The sequence below is a fragment of the Epinephelus lanceolatus genome, chromosome 17 (assembly GCF_041903045.1).
Source record: "Epinephelus lanceolatus isolate andai-2023 chromosome 17, ASM4190304v1, whole genome shotgun sequence".
In the NCBI taxonomy this organism is placed as follows: Eukaryota; Metazoa; Chordata; class Actinopteri; order Perciformes; family Serranidae; genus Epinephelus; species Epinephelus lanceolatus.
In genome coordinates, this window is record NC_135750.1 from 36,502,318 (window position 1) to 36,523,536 (window position 21,219).

Consider the following 21,219-nt stretch of genomic DNA (forward strand, 5'->3'; position numbering starts at 1 on the left):
AAAGATTTTTAAAACCTGTTTTGTCCCTTATCTTAAGAATATGTAAGGTTATATTTGTGAAAACTCATCAAAGAGATAATTGAGATGAATCAATGAGATATGATGGTGAGAGGAGGTGAGCAGAAAACACTCAGTTACCATGTGTGTAGTTTGTCGACGGTCCCTTGTTTCTGAGGACCATCAATAGAGAGAGTCCACAGCAGTACACCAGACTCTTCACTATCAGCACTGTGTACAGTACACAGAACAGCTTCACTTGGTACTGAGACAGGTCAGAAGCAATGGCAGGTGGAAGTGATGGTGGAGGAGGTGTTGTTGAAGCTGCTGTTGGAAGTGATGGTGGAGGAGGTGTTGTTGAAGCTGCTGTTGGAAGTGATGGTGGAAAGGTAGAAACCTCTGTAACAGAAAAGGAGTCAGATGGTTGGAGTTGCATTGAGAAGTGTCAGTCCTCTGTTCATTATCTCTAATTTGTTAATTTGTCTGTCAAAAATCATAACCATTCCTTTATTATAATGAGTTTATCATTGCAAAAGTCTTCAGCAGCATGAAACATTTTTTAATGCCCTGCCTATCTAGGCAATGATTAGTTTGTTCACAAAAAGTGACACTGACAAGTGCATCAACTTTAAATAATTCAACAAAAAGCAGATTTAACTAAATAGCCAACCAAACCTGAATTTTACTTGTCTTACTCTTTTCTTGTCTTGCTTCACTCCAATATGTGTCCAAATGGCACCACAAAGATGCAGAGCCCAGTTAAAGTTAGAATGAACTGGGTATTTGGGCCAGAAAAAAGTCTGACCGAATTAAAATCCAACCCAAGTGGGCTGACTTTCCATTCGCCTAGGCCAGTCACACAGAAGATGGGCCTGTTTAAAATTATGTACAGTATATATTGTGTTGCATTGGCCCCAATTCTCAAGTGGTCCACTGGGGAAAATCCTAGTGCTGTCATTGAGCTCAGTCGCTGCTGAACACAGTCACCAAGCCTTCTTTACCTTGTTCTGTGTCGGCCTCCACTGTTCCCCCCTCATGCTGGACATAGCAGCGGTATTTATATGCGCTGTTCTCTTGCTGATGGATCAGCAGGATGGCAGCACTGTGTCCCCACTCTCTGAGCTCCAGCTGCTCTCCCTCAGCAGGGGGCAGCTTCTCCAGAGGTCCATTCTCCTTTCGTCTTTTCCAGGAAAACTGGACCAGAGGGGGAAACATGGCTGAGGCCAGACACAGCAGGGAGGTCTTCCCCTCCAGGTGGGCTCTGGATGCTGCTGGGTACACGCTCACCACGGGTTTCACAACCTGCTCATCTGAAATTTGACAGCAGCAACAAGCAGCACAGACAAACATTCACACAGTCACACAGTCAACAGCAGCTTCCAGCACTGCACTGTATTCAGTCTGATCTTGGAAACTACATAAACTCTGATCATTTAACTATTCATCAGTACAGCAAAAAGTTCACTTCATAACTGGATACACCTTCATGTCAAAAATACTGAGCAGCTACTGTCAGCATGTGTTATATGGGAACAAAAGAAAATTATGTATTTAGGCAAGTGTCTTTTTTTAAAGTCCAATCACTCTAATTTCACAATAATTTATATTACTAAAAAATATAACACAATATAATATAATTTAATACAGTTATGGAATTTACCATAAAACAATGGAAATGTGTTTGTATGAGTGTTAATATACATTTTATTATGAGTTACATATTTACAATCACATTTAAAACAAATCATTTTAATAATTAAAATGTATGTAACATAGTATACATTAACCACAGAAGAAACAAATGAATAATTTCATTACTTTTTCATAACAGTTTTAATCTTCACACACAATTAATGATGTGTTAGGATATGTTAAATGTGAATTAAAAACTGCTGTGTATTAAAGACAACATAAAACTTGAACTTGAAATTAAAATATGTGCAGTATCTGAAACATAATTTAAATATATTTCTATACATGTTTACCTCCATATACTTTCCTAAATCTAATTATTATTATTATTATTATTATTATTATTGTATTTCTTATATATTTGAAATTATTTAAAGCATATTATGTACATTATGTACCATTATATATCACCCTGTATCATAAACAAAAATATATAAATTTGCATGAATTGTGGAATTTATTCAGTATTTGTTTGCTTTACTGTATGACTATATCCTCCACTAAAAGAAATATAAAATTAATATTATATAAAATACAATTGCCATGAGGTCAGTTTTAATATTCAAAAATTATTTAACAATTTTCTTAACAGCATATTTAAAGTTATATTGTTTTTAAATACATTTACTGACCTATATGAATGTTTTATATCACATAAAATCCTGTTTCATAAAAACAAGAGATGGTGCTAAATCACTTAGAGGATCAAATGCTGTATATCTGTAAAATTTCCAATATCATACTTTTTGTATATAAATCAGTTTAATCTCCTGCAAAAATAAAGAATAACTTGAGCTGTGCAGCAAGATTTAAACATCTTTTCAGGATTTATGAACTTTGTTTATGTAACAGCTGCATGGCTGTAAGAACTACTAGTTTTGAAAAAAACACAACTTGTAGCAAAAAAATCATTACAAACACATTTTCAACTTGTTCAATAAAACAGCTGATATAAAATGAATGATTATTCTTACCTGTTACATACAGTTTAGCTCCAGAGCCAAAGAGCAAGCCCACAGTGAAAGAGAGTAATACAAAAACCTGTCTGATGCTTAATGTGTCAGCTGAGGTGGTTGACTCCAAATTATAAACCAGTATCATATTTCAGCCCCATGATGTGTTTCTCTAATGTCATTATTAACATGACTGCCTCTTCTTTTATTTCCTTTTCAGACACACTAGCAGAGTGTCTCGGTGGATCATTGGTTCATGTTGCTCAGAGGAAGAATCCTACTGACTTTGGTAAGTTTTCATCTCTCACAATCATCAGGTCTCGTTTTTAAATTGTCCATTGCTTTGATTTCTGACATATGTGCGTATATGACAGGATATAGCCAGTGTGTGTTGCCCTGTAGTCTTATTTGAAGTAAAGAGTTGTGATCCTCCTACTTTTTAAATCGGAGCAACACATGAGTTACAGCTCACACAAAAACACTGAACACCTAGAATATATTGTAAACATTTGAAAGCTAAAATTAACATTACTGGTTTAAAATGTTTCTTGTGGATTTAAGTACAATTAAAAATTATTTCAGTGTTTGGTTTTATGTATATTAGGTTTGACATTAATGTACATATACTTTGTTTTCAAACCTTCAAATATTTTGTACGTTAATATTCTGTCACATATGGTCATGAGACATTTCTCTGTTGATTAGCAGTTGAAAAGACATGTATTAGGATTCATCCTCTGGGGACCATCAACATCCCTTGTATGTCATTGAAATCAGGCCAACAGTTCTCTTGCTCTGGATCGAAGTTTTGGTTGGATGGAAAGACTAAGCCGAAGGTCCCACTGCTCACAGAGAAAAACCTGGCCAAAATACAAACACATTTACCAAATCTGTAGAGGGTGAACTGTCATAATTCAGATAATTCACTTGGATAATTTACTGAAGTGAAATTACTTTCTAAAATCTTTTCAAAGATGTGATATAAGAAATGTGTCTGGAAATCTTTTATTGTGAAGGAGACACATGAAGTGTTTAGGAGGAATGGACTTTATTCCTGCAGCAGGTCAAAGTAGAGGATTTTAATCTTTGTTGAAATGCTGAAGTTTGTTTTTGTATTTAGCACGTTAACAATTTTGTTTAAATGATTGTTTTTTGATGAAACAACATCCTGGTATTGAAACATCTTGTCTCAAAATTTGTGTCATTTTGTAATATGAATGTCAGTTCAGCAAACCATATCAAATTTGCCTGGGAGGCAGATCTTGGTGTAGGGTTTATGGAGGAGGTATGGCAGGAGGGGATGAAGAGGATCCATCTAAGCTCAATTAATGGATGACTTTGGTATTTTCAAACCTGGACCCTATTTCTCTGTGTAAATTGGTCAAAGAGACTGATGTTTGAAATCAGTCCAGTATTTAGGGAGCCGGCAGCAGTCAGCAGTCAGCAGCCGCAGAACAAGCTACAATGGAAGCACGTGGGGACACTGAACATTGTCACCATATGTCCATTAAAGGTGATTATTTTTGACACAAAGCAGCTCAGATTGTTATTATGAGTATTATTATAAGTGTCTGAAGCGTCTCTTTACCTTTCACTTGCCTTGTTAAGCACAAGTCTCTTTCTGAAACATCAGGAGATGTGTGTGTGAGATTTGGAGAGAGTATAAAAACCACAGTAGTTTTTAGAAAATTTATTTTATTGTTGAATAAAAGATTTTCAATATCATGAATGATTATTTACCTGATTTCAAATGTGTCTCAGGCCTTTGAATTCTATCACTGCTATTATTTGTGGCAGAGCATACACATTAAAAGTGGACGACGAGACAGAGATAAAAAAGGCAGCAGAGGTTATTTTACTGTTTCAATCTATATATGTAAATATATATATATATATATGGGTGATTCTTCAGTTCGGGGCACTTTTGACTTTTGGAATTTTGAAAAAATAATGTTCTTTAATCTCTGTTTTTTTTTCTATTTCAAAAGGTTTATCAGTTGGTCTGGAACAAAGATCTTAGCATAGCTTTGATTGTACTTCATGATCATTTTGATATTATAATGCTTTTTTCAAAGTTGTCACAGCAAAATGTCATTACCATCACTAAAACAAAACACTGATTTTAATACAAAATGATTAGACAAGCAAAGTTTTCACAATCATTCCAGTAAGTACAAAACATGCTCTTTAAGAATCATGTTCTAAATATTTGTAAGCACATTTAAAATACATTTTAACAACATGTTCTCTCTAACTTTTTAATATATTGCCTGGTCTCAACAATGAAATATTGCGTTCTAATTAGAATATTTGAATTGCAATGTATATTTTTTCTTGTAAACATTACCACAATGATTGAGGTAAGACCCAAGTTAACAAAAAAGCAACATTTTCTATCAAAAAATGTATTGTGGCGGTAATGACAGTGTATTCCGGTAATGACAACATGTTTTGGTAATGACATAAAAATGAACACTGGTGTACAGTACCTGTACTGTAGGATGTATAAAACATCAAATTACTTACATACAGTACAGGCCAAAAGTTTGGACACACCTTCTCATTCAATGCGTTTTCTTTATTTTCATGACTATTTAAATTGTAGATTCTCACTGAAGGCATCAAAACTATGAATGAACACATGTGGAGTTATGTACTTAACAAAAAAAGGTGAAATAACTGAAAACATGTTTTATATTCTAGTTTCTTCAAAATAGCCACCCTTTGCTCTGATTACTGCTTTGCACACTCTTGGCATTCTCTCCATGAGCTTCAAGAGGTAGTCACCTGAAATGGTTTTCCAACAGTCTTGAAGGAGTTCCCAGAGGTGTTTAGCACTTGTTGGCCCCTTTGCCTTCACTCTGCGGTCCAGCTCACCCCAAACCATCTCGATTGGGTTCAGGTCCGGTGACTGTGGAGGCCAGGTCATCTGCCGCAGCACTCCATCACTCTCCTTCTTGGTCAAATAGCCCTTACACAGCCTGGAGGTGTGTTTGGGGTCATTGTCCTGTTGAAAAATAAATGATCGTCCAACTAAACGCAAACCGGATGGGATGGCATGTCGCTGCAGGATGCTGTGGTAGCCATGCTGGTTCAGTGTGCCTTCAATTTTGAATAAATCCCCAACAGTGTCACCAGCAAAACACCCCCACACCATCACACCTCCTCCTCCATGCTTCACAGTGGGAACCAAGCATGTGGAATCCATCCGTTCACCTTTTCTGCGTCTCACAAAGACACGGCGGTTGGAACCAAAGATCTCAAATTTGGACTCATCAGACCAAAGCACAGATTTCCACTGGTCTAATGTCCATTCCTTGTGTTTCTTGGCCCAAACAAATCTCTTCTGCTTGTTGCCTCTCCTTAGCAGTGGTTTCCTAGCAGCTATTTGACCATGAAGGCCTGATTGGCGCAGTCTCCTCTTAACAGTTGTTCTAGAGATGGGTCTGCTGCTAGAACTCTGTGTGGCATTCATCTGGTCTCTGATCTGAGCTGCTGTTAACTTGCGATTTCTGAGGCTGGTGACTCGGATGAACTTATCCTCAGAAGCAGAGGTGACTCTTGGTCTTCCTTTCCTGGGTCGGTCCTCATGTGTGCCAGTTTCGTTGTAGTGCTTGATGGTTTTTCCGACTCCACTTGGGGACACATTTAAAGTTTTTGCAATTTTCCAGACTGACTGACCTTCATTTCTTAAAGTAATGATGGCCACTCGTTTTTCTTTAGTTAGCTGATTGGTTCTTGCCATAATATGAATTTTAACAGTTGTCCAATAGGGCTGTCGGCTGTGTATTAACCTGACTTCTGCACAACACAACTGATGGTCCCAACCCCATTGATAAAGCAAGAAATTCCACTAATTAACCCTGATAAGGCACACCTGTGAAGTGGAAACCATTTCAGGTGACTACCTCTTGAAGCTCATGGAGAGAATGCCAAGAGTGTGCAAAGCAGTAATCAGAGCAAAGGGTGGCTATTTTGAAGAAACTAGAATATAAAACATGTTTTCAGTTATTTCACCTTTTTTTGTTAAGTACATAACTCCACATGTGTTCATTCATAGTTTTGATGCCTTCAGTGAGAATCTACAATGTAAATAGTCATGAAAATAAAGAAAACGCATTGAATGAGAAGGTGTGTCCAAACTTTTGGCCTGTACTGTATGTGGGCATCAAAAAATCAGGCTTCTGCCTCATGTCTGGGAATGTTCCTCTGGAGCATCTAATTTGCATGCAACAATGTAAGTAACTGTTACTTTATTGCTCTCTAAAATGTTGAGTGTGATGGTAATGACAGATGTATGAGGACAGCGATATTTAACTATAAATAAATTGCAAATTGAACAAATACAAACTATATGAATTTGAAAAATGTCTTCTTAAGTTGTTATGAGGAAATGCAAAGTAAAGTTGTAATAAATTTAGCCCTTTTTATTACTTTATTATAGAGGGGATGTCAAAAAGTCTGGGTTGGGGACAAGCCCAAAACAGTGAAATTCTTGCACATTTGAATTTTCAACACACTGAAAAAGTATTAAAATGTCATCATTGAGACACAGTTATTTTTTTCATAGCTACTACAACCTAACCTTAACAAATACAATAATTGTTTTTTCTAAAAAACATTTTTTTCTTGAAAATCTACCCTGGGGACAGAAAAACTCCCTTAAATGAAGAATCACCCATATACATATACATATATATGATTACCACTGACACCACTGTTGCCTTTACTCCCCACATCTTTTTCGAGCTTCTCCTGTTCCTTTTTCCTGATGTTGCTGTCACTCGGGATTGCTACATCTACCACCACTGCCTTCAACTTTTGTTTGTTGATCAACACATTGTCTGGTTGGTCAGCCATTATCAGTTTGTCAGTCTGGATATGGAAGTCCCACAGGATCTGTCCTTGTGCTGCCATGATTAGTGCTTCTGATCTGTCTTTCATTCCAGCCTTTTCCAGCCACTGGTAGGATTTCTTGATGTCAGCTTCTTATTCAATCTGTCGTTGGTACATGCCGTGCAGGGGCTTGTTCCTCCAAGATGGTTCATCCTCATCTTCTGCTGCTCTAGTCCATCTATGTCTTGTTCCAGTAGCCCATTTCTCATCAGGTTGCCCTGGTTCCCCAACACCTGAAGCGGACCTTGTTAACTCCGGCAATGTCTGAGCCAGTATCACACTTGTTTTTGTGGTTTCACTCATCCTGGGGTAGGCTAGCAGCATTAAGAACCTTGCCTATATACATATATGTATACATAATAGGTTGTATCGTAGGTTGTATAATACCGAAGAATACATTATTCCACCATGCACACACTATGGCATAGAAAGTGTCAACTTGTTGATATCACTTATTTTATACTATGTATGTCAGCTAATCAAAATGGGTAATCAATCCATATGGCTTTGTTATAATCCGTGCTGAATCACTTTATATTTTGCACCCCCTAATCCTTTATTGATTGATTGTTTTTGCTGTTATCCTGCTGTGCTTTCATGTGTAACATTATGCAATGTCAACATAATAACGAGCTAATAGCATTAGCCTACCGCTACACATCTGCAGCAGGTAAATCCACTCTTGAAACAGCAGTTTTATTTTGGAAAATAAGCTCTGGATTTCTTCTTCTCTTTGACAAGTAGTAGTCATCCTGGAGGTCACTGCAGACCCACAGGTCTTCATGCGCAGTGTATGGACAGCAGTGTTAGGATCCATTAGTAGCACAACTAGCCAAAACATTAGGACATCCATATCCAACAAAGATCTATAACAGCTGCTCAAAGTGTAGCTCCTCATTTTGTGGGCACAGGTCGGAAATGCACAAGCATGAACCACTCTGTACAACATATGCATTTTTCCTCTGTGGGCAGAGGGTCACAGTTACTCCACCGCTGCTCTGTGTCAATTAATTAATTGATTAATTAATTAATTAATTTAATACTGGATTACAAAGGTTTCAGAAGTTGTTGTTCACATCAGTGTCTTTGATTAATTTACACCTGGTAATAGGGTCCAGATTAAAAAATGCTGAAGTTATCCTTTAATGCTAGATTGCAGGTGATTCAGTTCAAATTCATGCATAGATTACATTATTCATAAGAAAAGATTAACAGTATATATCCTAACTTATTTGACATTCGTGACAGATGTAACTTCACAAAAGTGGCTCTAGGTCATACTTCCTGGTTTTGTCCTGAGATTTTCCTTTTTGGCAGGATATCTTCTCTTGGTATTGTAATATTTGTGACATTCATTGAACTTGACCCATTAATTGCCCTGCTTGGTTGTTCTGAAGCTTCTCACGCTCTGCCACATCCTGTACAGAAGTCCTTGATGGTTGGCATGTTAGTAGCAAAGAGGATTTCTCTTAAGGAATGGAAGGCTACCAGTGCTCCTTGTTCCTCAAGATGGTTAGGGAATTAGGCTCGGGGATTTGCCTTGAAATGATAAACTGGGTTTGCAGGATAAATTAGAGAGTATTTGCGGCCCAGAATAAGACACCTTATTCCACCATCTTATAGCTAAAGTCTAAACAGAGAGTCACCATGTTAAGTTATTCTTGGCCAATTTTCTTTCTGTTTATGTGACAGGCTAAATGTTGTATTCATCTCGGTCCGTGTATCATTCGTTCATTCCATTTTCAATTTTAAATCAAAAATCAAAAAACGAAAAAACGGTTTGTTTTTTCATTATTCGTTTAATAATCACATTCAAAAATACAAAAAACGGTTTGTTTTTCTTATTTTTGATTTTATGCTCACATCTAAAATAGGTAATCGAAAAATGGGCCACAATTAAAATTTGATTTTGATTTTTCATTTGATCCAATTTGCGTGACCCGGAACTGTTTTCTACGGAAGCGCATTGCATTCACTGGATTAAAAAAAAAAAAAATTAGACACCTTATCTCGTAATTACGAGAAAAGATCTCGTAATTACACAATTAATAGCCTAATTAATTACATATGTGCAAATAGCCTGTGTCGTCCTTTGTTAACCATTTCACATAGGCCTACATCTGTTACTCATTTCAATGCCGCAGCCACAGTGAGGGGGTGAAATAATTGATCCAGGAGTAGCTGCAGTGCACAACCACAACCAGCAGGTAGCCTAGCACATGTGAGCAGTTGAGAGACAGCAACATTTATACTATGATATTTCCACAAGGGTCAGTGTTAGATCCCCTATTATCCTAATGATCTCAGTGTCATGATGTAGAACTGCAAATGTATGTGACATATAGGGTAGGTTTTATGTGTATCCGCCCGCTAAATTGTGACATATCGATTTTGTATCGTTACAGATACCATACAGATGCCCCCCATTCAATTTTAAGCATAACTGATTTGAGTAAAGGCATGAGAGTTGGCAGTTACACCTAGAGTAGGCTAAAGCTATGAAGACCAGCAAAATCACCGTTTGTTTTCATTTATTTTTTCGGGTGGGTAAATGTCACCTAAGCACCTTCAGATTTTATCAGTAGTGTACCCTTAATAGATAACTTGTTTATATCGTTTGTATTGTGCTTCGTGATATTGTTTGAGGGAACTGTAACGTAAGGTAACTGCATACGAGTGGATGCGACTGTCACTAATGCTAGTGTAGTTCCTCAGGGATTTAAGCTGTTATTACTTTCATTTTGACAATCTAATCTGTGACAACACATGAGCTAAGGTTGTAAGGACTGTTGGTAGCTGTTGCTGATTTTGTTTAAATATGTTGAATTGTAATTTTATGGGTTATTGTTTGTAGGACGATTGAGCTAAGCTAACTAACGCTAACGTCAGCTGTCACTAATGGGATGTGGGAGTGCAGAATCAAGCTTCATTGTAAATAGGATACATTGTAGGCCTATTTAACACAGGATGTGGGATTCTAGTAGGTAGTAAACTTTTAGAAAATAGCTTAATTTGTAATAGGCTACCATTTAATTTATTGTAATCTTTGGGTTCATATATTGTTTTCCATAAAATATACTAGTCATAAGAATTGGGACAGTGTACAATTTGTAACATAAAAGATGCACTGCACCAGAATTAACTCAAAGCTAATTTACATCCGCAGTCCCCCACAATCAAAACATACAACAGCACAACAACAAACAATACAAAGCAAGAAACACACAGAACACACCATACAAAATACAAAGCTACACACATGGGGCGGGAGGCTTATTATATTCTACAGTCATTGTTAGTTCAGTACCGATCAGCTCACGAAAACACAGATCTGCACATTTTACAGAAAACTGCGTCCTTACACTGTTCTATCAAGAAAAGTATCGATACTGCTGTGATGGTTAATTTTTCATTCTTGGTTGTGCAGGGAAATACATTTGGTTGTGAATGTGGTTCATAAATGGTGCATAAATTAGCGGGTGAACCCATAGCTGCGAGAACATGATTTCAGTTGGAGGTGCGGGAGTGCTGACTATTAAACACACCCTCCCCAAAAAATGTTTGAGTTTATTAAATACCTGCAGAGATGCAACCGCAGTAGAAACGATAAGTGCGTCTCCCCACCGAGAGAGATGCTGTGGGCTTTTACACACGAGACACAGCAGCCCAACTTCATTAATTAGCCTATCTGGATCTAATATATCAGGATCTAATGTTAATTAATGTTCTGTATTCTTCTACACGTCCAAAAGGTCACACACAGTTCAGGTTCATATAGTGAAATTGTTTGGAGTAAAGCAGCATCCTCCTGATAAATCCTGAGCTCTATCAGAGCTGTCTAAATAAATACTTCAGAAGCTAAAAGTTTATTTTCATGTTTCATAATACAGATGGTTGGTTTAAATATCATAGTATAAATGTCCTTTATGAAATTAAGACTGTGTAACGAGTTAGTATACTGTACAGGTCCGGCAGAAAATATAACAGTACTGCTAATTCTCAAACAGTTTCAGTTGGACGCTGCATCTCAACTGCTCACATGTGCTACCTGCTGGTTGTTGTTGTGCACTGCAGCTACTCCTGGATCAATTATTTCACCCCTTCACTGTGGCTGCGGCATTGAAATGAGTCACATATGTATGTGAAATGGTTAACAAAGGACGACACAGGCTATTTGCACATATGTAATTAATTAGGCTATTAATTGTGTAATTACGAGATCTTTTCTCGTAATTTACGAGAGAAGGTGTCTAATTTTTTTTTATCCAGTTATGCAGTGCGCTTCCGCAAAAAATAGTTCCGGGTCATGCAAGTTGGATCAAATGAAAAATCAAAATCAAATTTTAATCGTGGCCCATTTTTCGATTTGCTGTTTTTGATGTGAGCATAAAATCAAAAATAAGAAAAACAAACCGTTTTTGTATTTTTGAATTTGATTATTAAACGAATAATGAAAAAACAAACCGTTTTTTCGTTTTTTGATTTTTGATTTTAAATTGAAAATGGAATGAACGAATGATACACTGGTCCGTGTACTTTGCGGCCATTCGTTATTCGTTTTGAAGTAGGTAAACAAAAAAACGGGAAACGAATCGTCAAGTCAGGAAATAAAATATGACCTTAATTCTTTTAATCAAACTTACTTTGCCTTAACCCAGAAACCATTCATATTCTTCTCCTGCTTTGTTTGCGATGGCAGACTAGACTACGGCGCATTGCTGCCCCCTGCTGATATTACGGGTTTGCCACGCTTGTGCCGTGCCCCGTTATAGCAGCCTACAAGCATGCTGTGTCAATAAATCAGCTCAGACACTGTTGGAAATGTAGTATTTAGCCTAATAACATCATGCTACAGCAGTAATAACGTCAGCTTTAGTGAAATGGCTCTAGCTCTTCCGGTAAATGTCATAAACTCTGGACACATTTTCCCTGTATGTTGACATGATAATGGCCGCGTTTCCCAGATCGCTCTTAGCTAAAGATCTTTCACTAAGAAGGAGTTGTAAGATTGAGCTGACCCACTCTTAACACTATTTGTCGGCTTTTTATAATGGCTTTTTTTTTTTTTTTTTCCTGGTGCGCTGCTGCTGCGCCGTGTCTCCAGTTCAAAGTGGTGATTTGCTAAATACATTCTACAATAATAAATTACATTAACTTTTGGTCTATAATATTGTTGGCTATATTACGCATTTTAATAAAAAAAACTTAAGAATAAAAGAAATAAACACCGAAATAATTAGTGGAAACTTTTTTTTATTGATAACAATAATAATAAGAAGAAGACGAAAAATAAGTAGGCTGTGTGTGACTTGTGTGCTGATGAAGTGGTGGGTGATCGGTGTGCCTGACATCGATTGATTTAGTTTCAGCACCGCGGTAGTGGCCAGCTCCTGTTAAGATATAAACAGAATGACCCCCGACAAGGTAATTACAGAACTTGTCTTGAGAAATAGCTTTCAAATTGAATCAGAGATTAAATGCATTTTCAATAGAGGCACCTTTTTAAATTAGGCTATTGCTTTCTTTTCACTTTCTGCATCCATTTAAGATTTTACTTGAGATCACTCTTTAAGAAACTCTTAACAGGAGCTGGCCACTACCGTGGTGCTGAAACTAAATCAATCGATGTCAGGCACATCGATCACCCACCACCTCATCAGGGTGGCCCACACAGCCTACTTCATTTTCGTCTTATTATTAGGCTATTTTTCTTCTGCCAGACTTCGGTGTGTAACTTGTGCCACAGCTTGGAGCGCACACAGGGTCTTCATAACACATATAGATTCAAGATTCAATATGCACAGTAAGGACACACGTTTCCCTGCAGAATGAAATTCGTTCTTTTCTGTCACCAATTAACGCCAAACAATATAAATCTGAAGTATGAAATAGATCAAAATATATAGGCTACGGTGCGCACTGTTTTAACATCTCCTTGCTTAGTGTAATATTAATGTGCCTGCTGCGGCTGGATCTGTGAGCGTTTGGTTGCTAAGAAGACTGTTAAGAGTGGGACAGCTCAATCTTACAACTCCTTCTTAGTGAAAGATCTTTAGCTAAGAGCGATCTGGGAAACGCGGCCATTATCATGTCAACATACAGGGAAAATGTGTCCAGAGTTTATGACATTTACCGGAAGAGCTAGAGCCATTTCACTAAAGCTGACATTACTGCTGCTGTAGCATGATGTTATTAGGCTAAATACTACATTTCTAACAGTGTCTGAGCTGATTTATTGACACAGCATGCTTGTAGGCTGCTGTAACGGGGCACGGCACAAGCGCAGCAAACCAGTAATATCAGCAGGGGGCAGCAATGCGCCGTAGTCTAGTCTGCCATCGCAAACAAAGCAGGAGAAGAATAAGAATGGTTTCTGGGTTAAGGCAAAGTAAGTTTGATTAAAAGAATTACGGTCGTATTTTATTTCCCGACTTGTGGTTAATAAACTTGTTTTTCGTTTTTCGATTTCCAATTTCCAAACGAGAAACGGGAGACGACTCGTTTCCCGTTTTTTTGTTTACCTACTTCAAAACGAAAAAGGAAAATAGGATTGTTTCCCATTTTTTGTTTACCTACTTCAAAACGAATAACGAATGGCCGCAAAGTACACGGACCCATCTCAGTCAAGTCTGGCTTTTTGTTTTGTTTTGTTTTATTTTGTTTTGGGTTCTTTTTGTTTTAATTTTTTGTATGTGGGTCGATTATGTTTGTTAATCTGTTTGTATATTTCATTTTTTTGTGCTGAAATTTAAATATAATGTGAAATAAATGTATGTTTTCAATTAGACGGTATTTTTCAAGAAGAAAATAAAAAATAAATCCCTCAGTTCAGTGTGTTTTTGACTCTGGCTGGACGGAGGTGAAATATGTGAACCTGGGCTGTGGTTTACTGCTCTCTTCATGTCACAAACACTGTTTGACATCTATTCATCTGTTGGTTTTTGTGCAGGCTGCAGGGATCTTTTCTCACTGTGGGGGTTACCCTTGTAACAGCAGCAGTAGTAAGTGGCTGAATGACTGGGTTTAACTTTCTGGATCTCCAACTCACAGCCATTCTGTTTATTCACAGCTGAAAAATCAGCTTCCTGAGGATGATTGTAACCTGTATAAACTTGACAATTTGTCTTCTTAATTTCCAGAATCTTTGTGAATGTTCCTGTGTCTTTTTTCTGATACCAGTGAACATAGTCACTGTTACACTGGTCAGTGCGTCGACAGCTGAAGGAGACTTTTTCACCAACTCTCCTGGTCAGTGTTAAATCATCCTGAATCAGCTCTGCTGCCATGGCAACCAGCACTGTAGAGAAACAGACAGGTAGATGTAGGTGAGTGTGACAGTGTTTCTTAAAGGTTGACTTTGTTGAAATTCTGTTTGGCTGGAAACACTCACCTGAACACAGACAGCACAGAGCAGCAGCTGGGAGAAGAAGCATTTTGTACAGTTTTTGTGTTTTCTCTGGTGAACCTGGGAAGAAGTGGCGCTCCGATGCAGCTGAGGCCAAACAAGGATGAACTGTGAGATCAGTCTAGAGCCACGTGGTTTATATAAGGCCCTCATGCCGCCCATCAGCCCCATGCAGCGCTATTAGAAAGAGGAAAAAATATGAACTCAAGTCATTTTAACAATGAAGTTGATCAATTTAAATGTAAAGAATAAAATGCTTATTTTTTGTTCATCAAACTGAGAAATTCTGTTAGTGTTCAAATATCTGTTGTTGAAAAAGGAGATGAAGGTTACTGTCAGCCAGCAGAAGGGATTCATTTATTATTTCAACTCATTGTCTTTGTTTTATTATCATGATTTTGATGTCTTTTTTCCTTTATAATGACTTCTCTCTCTCTGTGTGAACTGATTCAGTGGGATGTTTCTTCATCTTGATTTTAATCTGACAGCAGATCAAAAAATCTGGGTCACAGTGGTGCAGATATACAGAAGAAAAACATTCACGGTACAACAAACACATTCAGGTTGGTTGTGAATTTTGTAACAAAGACTGTTCTGTTGTTTAACAGCTGTGATGAAAATTCAAAACTGTCATTTTAACCCTTAAATGTCTCCTTACATTTCTTAATTTAATTTAATCATTTAACATATATATTAAACATGAAACGTTTTTCACATACCATATCACAAATTATTTTTTTATTCTTTCGTTCAGTCTCTTCATTAAAGCATTGTGATGTTTTACTCAGTAGAATGTTAAAATGTCATGTTTCTTCATGTCTGCTGCATCATCTTAGACACATTTCCCCAGAGTTGAGCTGGACAGATTCAGTATTTTTGTCAGCTTTGGGATCTCCACTAGAATGTAAAAATAAAGTTCAAAGGGTTAGTTGTTAAAGACGAAGCCTCTGCAGAGTCCTGAGAGTTTAAATCCAGGTGTGGTATGTGTGGTACGAACTATCTTGGACAATGTCTCACACCCACTCCACCATGTGCTGGTCAGGCACAAGAGTACTTTGAGTGGGAGACTCATACCACCTAAATGTACCACTGAGCGCCACAGGAAATCATTCCTGCCTGTGGCCATCAAACTCTACAACTCCTCCCTCTGAGTGGCCCTGAGACTATTTCACCCACTGTCAACATGTGCAATAATTTAATTTAACTTGTACAATAACCCCATTTCACCTTGACTGTATATATTCTGTGTATTATCTTTTTAGGTTACTATAAATATTGTGTAAATAATCCTAATAATCCTGTTTATTTTAACTATATATTTGTGAATACCCTTGTTAAATTTCTTATATTTTCACTTATCTTTCCACTCTTGCAAGGAGCACCTGTAATGCAAATAATTTCCCCTCGGGGATCAATAAAGTATTTCTGATTCTGATTCAGATTCTGATATGTGAAGCAGTGGTTATGGTGCTGTTCTCAGGGAGCAGCTCAGGGCTCTGCTCTCTACTTCCTCCTAACCCTGCCAAAAAGGAAAATCTTAGGACAATACCAGGAAGTATGACCTAGAGCCCCTTTTGCGAAGTTACATCTGTCACGGATATCAAATACGTTAGGATAGCCTACATATTGTTAATCTTTTCTTTGGAATAATGTAATCTATGCATTAATTTGAACTGAATCAACTGCAGTCTAGCATTAAAGGATAACTTCAGCATTTTTTAATCTGGACCCTATTACCAGGTGTAAATTAATCAAAGACACTGATGTGAACAACAACTTCTGAAACTTTTGGAATCCAGTATTAAGGAAGCCGGCAGCGGCTGAGACACAGAATGAGCTGCAATGGAAGCACACGGGGCAATTAAATGTCACTGTATGTCCATTAAAAGTGGTTCTTTTTGACACAGAGCAGCGGTGGAGTAACTGTGACCCTCTGCCCACAGAGGAAAAATGCATATGTTGTACAGAGTGGTTCATGCTTGTGCATTTCCGACCTGTGCCCACAAAATGAGGAGCTACACTTTGAGCAGCTGTTATAGATCTTTGTTGGATATGGATGTCCTAATGTTTTGGCTAGTTGTGCTACTAATGGATCCTAACACTGCTGTCCATACACTGCGCATGAAGACCTGTGGGTCTGCAGTGACCTCCAGGATGACTACTACTTGTCAAAGAGAAGAAGAAATCCAGAGCTTATTTTCCAAAATAAAACTGCTGTTTCAAGAGTGGATTTACCTGCTGCAGATGTGTAGTGGTAGGCTAATGCTATTAGCTAGTTATTATGTTGACATTGCATAATGTTACACATGAAAGCACAGCAGGATAACAGCAAAAACAATCAATCAATAAAGGATTAGGGGGTGCAAAATATAAAGTGATTCAGCACGGATTATAACAAAGCCATATGGATTGATTACCCATTTTGATTAGCTGACATACATAGTATAAAATAAGTGATATCAACAAGTTGACACTTTCTATGCCATAGTGTGTGCATGGTGGAATAATGTATTCTTCGGTATTATGCAACCTACGATACAACCTATTATGTATACATATATGTATATAGGCAAGGTTCTTAATGCTGCTAGCCTACCCCAGGATGAGTGAAACCACAAAAACAAGTGTGATACTGGCTCAGACATTGCCGGGGTTAACAAGGTCCGCTTCAGGTGTTGGGGAACCAGGGCAACCTGATGAGAAATGGGCTACTGGAACAAGACATAGATGGACTAGAGCAGAATGCAGAAGATGAGGATGAACCATGTTTTCAATTAGGCGCTATTTTTCCAAAAAGAACTTATTTATATTTATTATCCCATTCATTTGTATTAATAATTTACCAGAAAACAAAATAAATCCCTCAGTTCAGTGTGTTTGTGACTCTGGCTGGACGGAGGTGAAATATGTGAACCTGGGCTGTGGTTTACTGCACTCTTCATGTCCCAAACACTGTTTGACATCTGTTGGTTTTTGTGCAGGCTGCAGGGATCTTTTCTCACTGTGGGGATTATCCTTGTAACAGCTACAGTAGTAGGTGGCTGAATGACTGGGTTTAACTTTCTGGATCTCCAACTCACAGCCATTCTGTTTATTCACAGCTGAAAAATCAGCTCTCTGAGGATGATTGTAACCTGAATAAACTTCACAATTTCTCTTCTTAATTCTCAGAATCAGTGTGAATGTTCCTGTGTCTTTTTTCTGATACCAGTAAACATAGTCACTGTTACACTGGTCAGTGCGTCGACAGCTGAAGGAGACTTTTTCACCAATTCTCCTGGTCAATGTTAAATCATCCTGAATCAGCTCTGCTGCCATGGCAACCAGCACTGTAGAGAAACAGACAGGTAGATGTAGGTGAGTGTGACAGTGTTTCTTAAAGGTTGACTTTGTTGAAATTCTGTTTGGCTGGAAACACTCACCTGAACACAGACAGCACAGAGCAGCAGCTGGGAGAAGAAGCATTTTGTACAGTTTTTGTGTTTTCTCTGGTGAACCTGGGAAGAAGTGGCGCTCCGATGCAGCTGAGGCCAAACAAGGATGAACTGTGAGATCAGTCTAGAGCCACGTGGTTTATATAAGGCCCTCATGCCGCCCATCAGCCCCATGCAGCGCTACATTAGAAAGAAGAAAAAATATGAACTCAAGTCATTTTAACAATGAAATTGATAAATTTAAATGTAAAGAATAAAATGCTTATTTTTTGTTCATCAAACTGAGAAATTCTGTTAGTGTTCAAATATCTGTTGTTGAAAAAGGAGATGAAGGTTACTGTCAGCCAGCAGAAGGGATTCATTTATTATTTCAACTCATTGTCTTTGTTTTATTATCATGATTTTGATGTCTTTTTTCCTTTATAATGACTTCTCTCTCTCTGTGTGAACTGATTCAGTGGGATGTTTCTTCATCTTGATTTTAATCTGACAGCAGATCAAAAAATCTGGGTCACAGTGGTGCAGATATACAGAAGAAAAACATTCACGGTACAACAAACACATTCAGGTTGGTTGTGAATTTTGTAACAAAGACTGTTCTGTTGTTTAACAGCTGTGATGAAAATACAAAACTGTCATTTTAACCCTTAAATGTCTCCTTACATTTCTTAATTTAATTTAATCATTTAACATATATATATTAAACATGAAACGTTTTTCACATACCATATCACAAATTATTTTTTTATTCTTTCGTTCAGTCTCTTCATTAAAGCATTGTGATGTTTTACTCAGTAGAATGTTAAAATGTCATGTTTCTTCATGTCTGCTGCATCATCTTAGACACATTTCCCCAGAGTTGAGCTGGACAGATTCAGTATTTTTGTCAGCTTTGGGATCTCCACTAGAATGTAAAAATAAAGTTCAAAGGGTTAGTTGTTAAAGACAAAGCCTCTGCAGAGTCCTGAGAGTTTAAATCCAGGTGTGGTATGTGTGATATGGGAAGCAGTGGTTATGGTGCTGTTCTCAGGAAGCAGCTTAGGGCTCTGCTCTCTACTTCCTCCATGTAGAGGTCAGCTGCAGTGAGAGGCACTATTGAAACCACAGCAGAGCTCCTGCCTGTAAAAACCCATACTGTACTATTTGAAACAGGTGGTATTCAGGCAGAGGTGGGGGTGGCGAAAACGTTCTCCAAATAAAATGAAAAAACATGGAGTTTGTAAGTGAGCTAAAAACGACACAGAAGTGTTTTCTGACGATCAATAGAATTACATCATTTGTCTGTTTTATGATGTGACACTACTGGAGTTGATAGTTGGTTAGGCTCAAACAAGACATTAACAACAACATTAGTTTTAGGTTTAGGGAAAGATTGTGGTTTGGCTTCAAGTAGGCACTTTGTTAAAGTAAGGGGATCCTTGCCGCCATGGTTACAATAATAACCATGTGACCATTAATAATTATTTGACACTATTGTAGAACAATATGGCCTTTGTGATATATTACAAATTATCATCATATCGTTCCAAGATTTTCTTACACTGCAACAGTTATCACCTCATACTACACTTCAGTTCTTCAGTCTGTTGTGTGCGGCGGCTGTGAGGAATTCAACCTTCACACTGCTACCCTCTAGTGTCTGTAATAACACACTGTGTAGTAGCCTATTTACTTTCTGTGTTTTTATTTTCATTTTTATATCAGGCCTGCCTCTATCTTTGTATAAACAGTATGTAATGTTTTAAATTCATTTATGTTCTTTTTTTGGAGGGGGGCTGTTTGTTTGTTGTTTGTTTTGTGTTTTTTGCCAATCTAATGCTCCTCCTCCTCCACTCCAGTAGATGGCGGTAATGCACCGTAAAGCTGGTCAGCCAACCGTTATTAAACTCGAAGAAGAAGAAGAAGAAGAAGAAGCGGAAGAAGAAGGAGAAAGACGGAAATTCAAAGGAGAAACTTATTATTTTCATCCTAAAATCCTAGGACATTAAAAACGTTGGCGTCGTCCCCACAGAGAGACAGGCTGGTCTTTGTTGTTTAGGAGGGGATCTGGTCCTCCTGAGGATCGTTTCTCATCGGACTAAATCAGGTAACACACAAGTAAGAGTGTGTTAGCGTCACAGGCTAACTGTAGCTTCAATGTTTACCAACACTGTAAAAACAGTCTATGTGTAAAAATCAGAGACAAACAGTCTGATTAAAAGCAAAGACACACAAACTGAGCTAATATTAATGCATGTAACACAGGACCGTGTCAGGACTGAATCACTCGAAACTCAGTTAGCAAGTTGAAGCTAACGCTAGCCTTACTGCCTTTATGCTACCAGGTAACATACCAAGCTAACGTTAAGTTATCTGTATTCAGGCGTTAACAGGTGACAGACTGGTTTAATTTGCTAACAAGTTAAATCACTACAGTTAATACAGTGTAACTCGTGGTATCTGTTAACTAACACCTCAAAAGTCCCCTGACCTAAACATCATTAAAAATCTGTGTATAGACCTCAAAAGAGCAGTGCATGCAAGACGGCCAAAGAATCTCACAGAGCTAGAAGGCTTTTACAGGAGGGATGGGTGAAAATCCTCCAATAGAAGAACTGAAACACTCTTAGCTGGTTACAAACAGTGTTTAGAAGCTGTGATACTTGTCAAAGGGGGAGCCACCAACTACTGACTATGCCTAAACTTGTGCTTCAGGCCCTTTCCTTTTCTGTTATTTTGAAACTGTAAACAATTGAAATTAAAAAGTAACCTTGCTTAAAATACTGAAAAAAATGTGCCATCTTCCACTTGATCCCTTTTGGAGATCAGTTCATCTTCTATTTACCTAACATCTCACAGTAAA

General features: G+C 37.7%; 2 protein-coding genes across 3 annotated transcripts in view; one reads left to right on the top strand and one right to left on the bottom strand.

Moving 5' to 3' along the window:
* LOC117248662 (immunoglobulin lambda-1 light chain-like) overlaps positions 1 to 21,219 on the bottom strand; it is a 26,657-nt gene continuing 5,438 nt past the window's right edge. Inside the window, exons 2-6 of the mRNA XM_078176333.1 lie at positions 18,366 to 18,557; positions 17,955 to 18,272; positions 2,664 to 2,717; positions 999 to 1,307; positions 1 to 396 (exon numbers count right to left, since the gene is read on the bottom strand). Coding sequence (XP_078032459.1) covers positions 131 to 396; positions 999 to 1,307; positions 2,664 to 2,717; positions 17,955 to 18,272; positions 18,366 to 18,408 — 990 coding nt within the window. The 5' untranslated portion in view covers positions 18,409 to 18,557 and the 3' untranslated portion in view covers positions 1 to 130. The remainder of the gene's footprint in view (positions 397 to 998; positions 1,308 to 2,663; positions 2,718 to 17,954; positions 18,273 to 18,365; positions 18,558 to 21,219) is intronic.
* Positions 20,254 to 21,219, top strand: part of LOC144467514 (protein phosphatase 1 regulatory subunit 35-like) — a 9,363-nt gene continuing 8,397 nt past the window's right edge. The window contains exon 1 of one of the 2 annotated variants that reach the window (XM_078176330.1): positions 20,254 to 20,463. The gene's annotated coding sequence lies outside the window, so the exon portion shown is untranslated. The remainder of the gene's footprint in view (positions 20,464 to 21,219) is intronic. The other variant, XM_078176331.1, reaches the window with a different exon arrangement.